The following is a 6,709-nucleotide window of genomic DNA, read 5'->3' on the forward strand; positions in this document are numbered from 1 at the left end:
TTAACTTGAATAGATTTTTTATGTAATGGAGATATAACGCAAAAATCTGAGTGTACTCTAAATATTTAAAACCGCGGTTTATGATGAGAGTACACTCAGATTTTTGTGTTATATCTCCATAACATAAATTTTTTTAATTCAAATTAATCCTTATAATTCGATTTACTAAAGATAATCTCTTCAATACTCAAAATTTATTTTGGGAATCTTTTGTCTATTTTTTCCTTTATAAGCTGATAAAGTAAATTTTTAAGCTAATGAAAATGCTCGTAACAAGCAAAATTGAATTATAAACACATACCGGTATTCAACCAAATATATCCTGTCAAAAGTTTTGGATCATTTGAAATAGGATTAAATTATTTTTAGAGATGAGGACAACACAGGGTCTCTGGTTCATTGGATATTGCAGACAGACTGCAATTTTTACCTAGACTGTAGTAAAGTTATTAAGGTTGCTTACTGGCGACTTCTCTCAAATATCGCAGGAATGCTGCATATACTTTCTTTTCCATTTCTTTACTGTTGCTTCCATCTTCAGAAAATTGTGGCTTTAGCAATGTGGTCAACATTCTGTATGTCATTTTATTGGTTGTTGGTTGAAACAAGAATTGGAAAGCTGGAACTTTTTTTGCAAAGCTGTAGAAATATAAGAGAAAAGAAGAGGTGACATTAAACAAGTTAAAACTCAATTAATCTCAAGTAACATCATAGAAACTGAAATCCACACCTTCAAACAAAAACTTAGCCCAAGTGCACCTACAAGTATTTATTGTATATATAGTGAAAACAATAAGATTTCATATCAGTCAAGTTTGAGCCAATTGCCACAGGTACAACTTAAGAGAAGTTTACAGTTTTCAGGAAAATTTCAATTCCATTGACATGATACAAAATGGTCATCACACATTTGACTGTTATTGTGCTATAACCATTTTTCCCCAAGGCCAAGAGTTAACAAATTTTATATATGGACAGACAATAATGGTCAAGCCTTTTACACTGTATCAAAATGCAAAGAAAGGAATTATGAACACACATTAGGCATAACAATTTTTAAGAGGCCAAAGGGCCTTCACAGTCATCTGACTATTAGTAGAAACAACATACAAATGTAGTAGAAATATACATTAGAGCCTGAAGAAAAAATGTTCAAGTAAAATACAAATATTTTTTCACTTAAAGTCCCAAAATCTGTATCTGTCTTATTTTTCATGATTTAGAAGAATGTTGAAAAAAAAACCACCTGTTGTAAATCATGCAGAGACAGGACTTAATCGAAGTCAAGACAAGTGATAACGATTCAGAAACTTTTGATAAAAATAAAATAAATATTGAACATCGTTAGCTAGGTGGGTCCCATTTAGAAAATCAAGCCAAAATTAGCAGACATTCCAAAGTCGTTGCCGAGAAGGTCATGTGACTATATAGCTACCGTAACTACGTAACGTCTGTCCGAACTCTTCCGAGAATGGGTAATGAACTTTCTGACTTCCGTTCGGCAGTAATCATAACTTCTATGGCGACCATTTTAAACTAAAGGCACGTTTACAACTTCAAGTATCGACTTTCAACAACTGCTGTACCAATGGTAATTTTAGCTACATCTAAAAATACTAACAATATCTGGGTCAAATCAATCTTGATTTTTTGTTGATAGTTACGTATAATGTGGCTTTAACTAATACATCATGTACATTTAATTAGTAGAAGTTGTTAGTTCATGATATATATTTGACTATATGCATGACCTTGAAACAGTGTCATATTTTTCAAGTAAAGAAACTTAAAAGTGCTTCGAATTCTTGCAGCATGCGACAAATAAAATATATATCTCAGTACTTTTAGCATTTATTTTCTTAAGAACTTTCACATTTAACCTGTGACCTTGAAAGAAAGTTGTTTGATCAAACTTGGTAGCACTTCATCCCAGTATGCTACAGGCCCAATATATCAGTACACTAAGCCATTATTATTGACAAATCATTTGAATGAAAAGTTTACAGATGGAACAAGGCAGCGTAGGAAGCATGATGACTTTAGCTCATTTGGATGCTTTAGGTCAGATGACCTAACAAGATGCCCATGGGCCTTAGCGGTCACCTGAGTTCAGATACAGAATGAAACAAAGACATATAAACACTATATATTGGCCCATCAGGCTCTTGAAATCAGTTAATGATTTTATAACTTTGACTTTTCAATCTGGTTCCAATTGTTTCCAATTCTAAAGAGTTTTTTATTTTAAATTTTAGTCATTTTGACCCAATTTGGCCCTGCCAATCTGCCCCTGGGGGTCGGCCAGGACCAATATGGATATGATGCTAAAATGCTATTGTAGGGTAATAATTATAACCAAGTTTGACTCATTTCCTATGAAAATTAAGCAAATAATGCTCATAAATGTGTTTTTTCCAATATAAACTATAATAGATTTGACTCCCTACTCAGGGGGGAAATCTGACATACCAGGGCCATGAAATTCACAATTTTTTTAAAGGGCCTTAAAAAAGACCTTCTTATCTATGAAGAGTATTTGGTTCCATCAAATCTGTGAATTCAGAAGGAGACTTTAGAAATTTTAGCCATTTTAATCCATTTTGGCCCCACCCTGTGGCCACTAGGGGTTGGCCTGGACCAATATGGATATGATATTAAAATACTATCTCGATCAGGCTAATAATTCTAATATATTTGACCCATTTCCTATGAAAATTGAGCAAATAATGCTCATAAATATGTTTCTATGAAGAATATTTGATTCTACCATTTCTGGAATTTCAGAAGAAGATTTTTGGAGTTTTAGCCTATTTGACCCCTTTTGGCCCCACCCCTCAGGCCCTTGGGGGGCGGGGACCATATAATTCACATTTTTGGTTGACCTTTGGCTATGGAAGGTTTCTGCAAAATTTTAACAAATTTGGTTCAGAAGTTTTGGAGAAGACGTCGAAAATGTAAATCATTTATCGCCATACTATGGACGACAGAGACGATGGACAAAAGGCGATTAGAATAGGTCACTTGAGACTTCATCTCAGGTGACCTAAAAATGTATGTAGCATAAAATGATTCTTCATGATAATATTTGTAAACCATATTAATGTATGTAAAGCCTTCAAAAAGTGTCAATAAATCAGCAAACCTGATAAACTCCAAGAGCGTCGAGGTCAGATCGGAGACTGGCAATGCATGGGCTTACTGGGTTCTCTCCAAACAGTTCTGATTGGACATCTTGTGACATAAAAGTTGGGATGCTTCCATTTTGGAGTACACTTAATGCTGAAGTAAAAGTGAATGTATTTAATAAATATTTGTCCTTACAATTGAAAACAACCAGAACTGTAAGCAGATGGCTGACTAATACCCCCCTCCTCTATTCAGAGGTGCCTGGTTTGTTTGAAATATCTTTACATAGTCCCCTACATTGCTGTGAGTTCTCATTGAAATTGACTCAGGAGGGAAAATATTTCTACAATAACCTGTGTATATTGACCTTGTTACTAAGAAATAATAATAAAATACTTACCAAATATCTTTCCAACAACTTCATAATCTTCCCAAAGAAGATGGCGAAGTCCTTTATCGAAGTAGATGTCTTTGATTTCACGTAAAATTATCCGGAAAAATTCTTTCCTTGGTCCCCCAAAGTCAAGAGCAGTCTGAAGAAAACATAAAACAAATTGCATGTGTTTAAATTGATATCATTTTCCTTTCCATCGAAAAATGCTGTTTGGTGGTCATAAAACATTCATTGAATAGTCATTTGACATTAAACTACAGTATTCATCTATCTTTCTCAACAAGAACTGTGACACACGACTATTGCATTGAGGAGAAATAGCCAGAAACCATTACAAATCTGAGCCCCTTTCATTGTCTTTCTTTTTTTCCAAATCCATTAAGAAATAAAAGCAACAGGCATCTTGACCTTGATCCAACAACTCTGAAATTTGAACTTGTCCAAGATATTTTTTTCCTTGACATCTAGATCTGTTTGAAGCCTAATGAAAATCCGTGACATAGTAAAGCCGCTATAACTCAGCTATATATAGAGCACTGACAAAGATCTAGCAAACATTTACTGGTACATACTTAAAGAGAAAAACTGATCCTGCACCTCTGTTTCACTGCGCCGATACAGAAATAATTATTGTATAATGCTTGCATTGTTTAAACATGCAACATGTGTATACCTAGCATAAAGGAGAGATATTGAAAATATAATACATTTATCAATTATGTAAATTTGTTGAAGAGTATATCTATGTAGATGCTGTTCTGACCTGATAAAATCAGATTTTAATCAAGGATAAATCAAAGTTTCAAATTGCATTATTTTCAACATAGAGATTAAGTCATTCACAAATAAGCAGATAAAATGGTCCAAGGACACTGCTTTAATTATAAGGAACATAGCATATACCTCGTCATAAAATTGTACTTCCAATGTATCCCTGAGATCCTCTATAGCGGATATTTCTGGTTTTGTGGTTTCCCAGGGGTTCTTTCTATCAATAAGTATGAAATTTGTACTTCCTTCAATAATCTCAGCTTCATTTTTTCTTTCCAATGGTCTGCCAGTGACAATTTTGGATTGAAATATCCTTAAGATTTCAACCGGGTTTGAAAGATTTTCTTTCTGGCACAATTCTGAAATATTGTTGACAATACTACTAACAGCTTCTTGTGGTACAAAAGAAGATGCGTTAACAGGATTTGGCATTGGTGTATCCTCATCAGGATGAAATGATGGACGAGACAGCGATGGACGAGACAGCGATGTATCTTGACGGTTTGGCAAAACTGATGAAGAGTTGTGTTGATTTGGCACTGGTGTATCCTCATCAGGATGAAATGATGGACGAGACAGCAATGTATCTTGACGGTTTGGCAAAACTGATGAAGAGTTGTGTTGATTTGGCACTGGTGTATCCTCATCAGGATGAAATGATGGACCAGACAGCAATGTATCTTGACGGTTTGGCAAAACTGATGAAGAGTTGTGGTGATTTGGCACTGGTGTATCCTCATCAGGATGAAATGATGGACGAGACAGCAATGTATCTTGACGGTTTGGCAAAACTGATGAAGAGTTGTGTTGATTTGGCACTGGTGTATCCTCATCAGGATGAAATGATGGACGAGACAGCGATGGACGAGACAGCGATGTATCTTGACGGTTTGGCAAAACTGATGAAGAGTTGTGTTGATTTGGCACTGGTGTATCCTCATCAGGATGAAATGATGGACGAGACAGCAATGTATCTTGACGGTTTGGCAAAACTGATGAAGAGTTGTGTTGATTTGGCATTGGTGTATCCTCATCAGGATGAAATGATGGACGAGACAGCGATGTATCTTGATGATTTGGTAAACCTGGCGATGAAGAGTTACGTTGATTTGATTCTAGGATAGGCTCATGATTACCAGATATTTCTTCTGATCCTTGATTTGTCCTATACAATCCTTCATAGGACTCAACATGTTGTCTCAAAGTTTTTATTGGATAACTTTTTTTACATAAATTACATTTACTTTTTACCTCTTCCATTTCTTCAGCACTAGCAATTGGATCACAGTTCAAGTCATGTTGAATAGGTCTAATATAAATTGTTGACTGTGGATTTGTGTGACTCTGAAGGTTCTCTCCTGACCAAGCTGAATGAATAAGTTCCAAATTCCGGCATGTTTGGGTTGCTCTCAACAGTTCAAAGCCACCGGCATTCTGCAATTTTGGAAATCCAGAGATTTGGGCATTTCTCTCCAAAATATCTGATGATAATTTCTCTAGGATATCATTTGGGGTATCAAATTTTGAAAGTTTTATTCTTTTGATTCCTAGTCCTGCACTTGATAGGACTTCCTTTTCTTTTGGTGTTGGTATTTTTTCTTGGTTTTTAGAGGCTAAACACAAAAAATTTCGTGAAAATGTTCTATCAGTCCTTTTGTTCCTACTAGTACCCCGTCTTGACCGAGACCTACTCTGTCTGTTTCCATATGATGAAAATAGCCGTGTGTTCTTTCATCAGTAATTTCCTGCACAAGGTTTCTGGCTGATGGAGAGAGACGACGCCATGCTGATCATTTTCTTGATAGGTTTCAAGATGTATTCGAAACCTATGCCTCTCTCCTATCGTTACGATTCCTAACCGTGCAAGCTCTGTGTCAGATAATTTCTTGGCTGTATTTATGTCCACTCTTTCCCTGTCAAAGTTTGACAGCAGACTTTGCATCTCTATTTTCTTCAAAAGGTCTTCCATAGTGGTAATAATCTGAAAAAAAACAAGGGCCTTAATAGTCATTTGATAAATGATAACATTAGAACTGGCATGCAAGAAAAGGACAATAGCTTAAATAGAAGTTAAGTACTGTATCTTAATGTGCTTTAATTGATAGCTCAATACAAAGTTTCATGAGATGTTCATATTTTATCATATGATTATTTAACTAATCAACTTTTTATATGTTTCCAGGTCAATTAATTTTTATTTGCAGAATAACAGTGATTTTCCAGTAATTACTGTCTTTAATGATTTTCAATAACAAATCCACCAAACTTTGTCAACATTATTCTAGTTATTATGTTCACAAGGTAAAATAATATATTATTACAAAGGGCAATAACTCTGTAAGTTAAAATCCAAGATCACTCAAGTTATCTGTTAAGGAACTATTGATGAAGAACGTAGAGACTGGGCCATGACTTCTG

The 6,709-nt window shown here is 35.0% G+C and overlaps 1 protein-coding gene across 1 annotated transcript; it reads right to left on the bottom strand.

Annotated features, from left to right (window-relative positions):
• Positions 1 to 321: 321 nt before the first annotated feature.
• LOC138313809 (uncharacterized) lies at positions 322 to 4,723 on the bottom strand. Its single transcript, XM_069254087.1, has 4 exons — positions 4,424 to 4,723; positions 3,527 to 3,659; positions 3,143 to 3,279; positions 322 to 639 (listed from the first exon to the last, which is right to left on the bottom strand). Exons 1-4 carry the CDS (start codon positions 4,721 to 4,723, stop codon positions 586 to 588), a joined length of 624 nt encoding a protein of 207 aa, XP_069110188.1. The 3' UTR covers positions 322 to 585.
• Between the last annotated feature and the right edge of the window lie 1,986 nt (positions 4,724 to 6,709).

This window comes from Argopecten irradians, unplaced genomic scaffold (genome assembly GCF_041381155.1).
Source record: "Argopecten irradians isolate NY unplaced genomic scaffold, Ai_NY scaffold_0942, whole genome shotgun sequence".
NCBI classification, from domain to species: domain Eukaryota; kingdom Metazoa; phylum Mollusca; class Bivalvia; order Pectinida; family Pectinidae; genus Argopecten; species Argopecten irradians.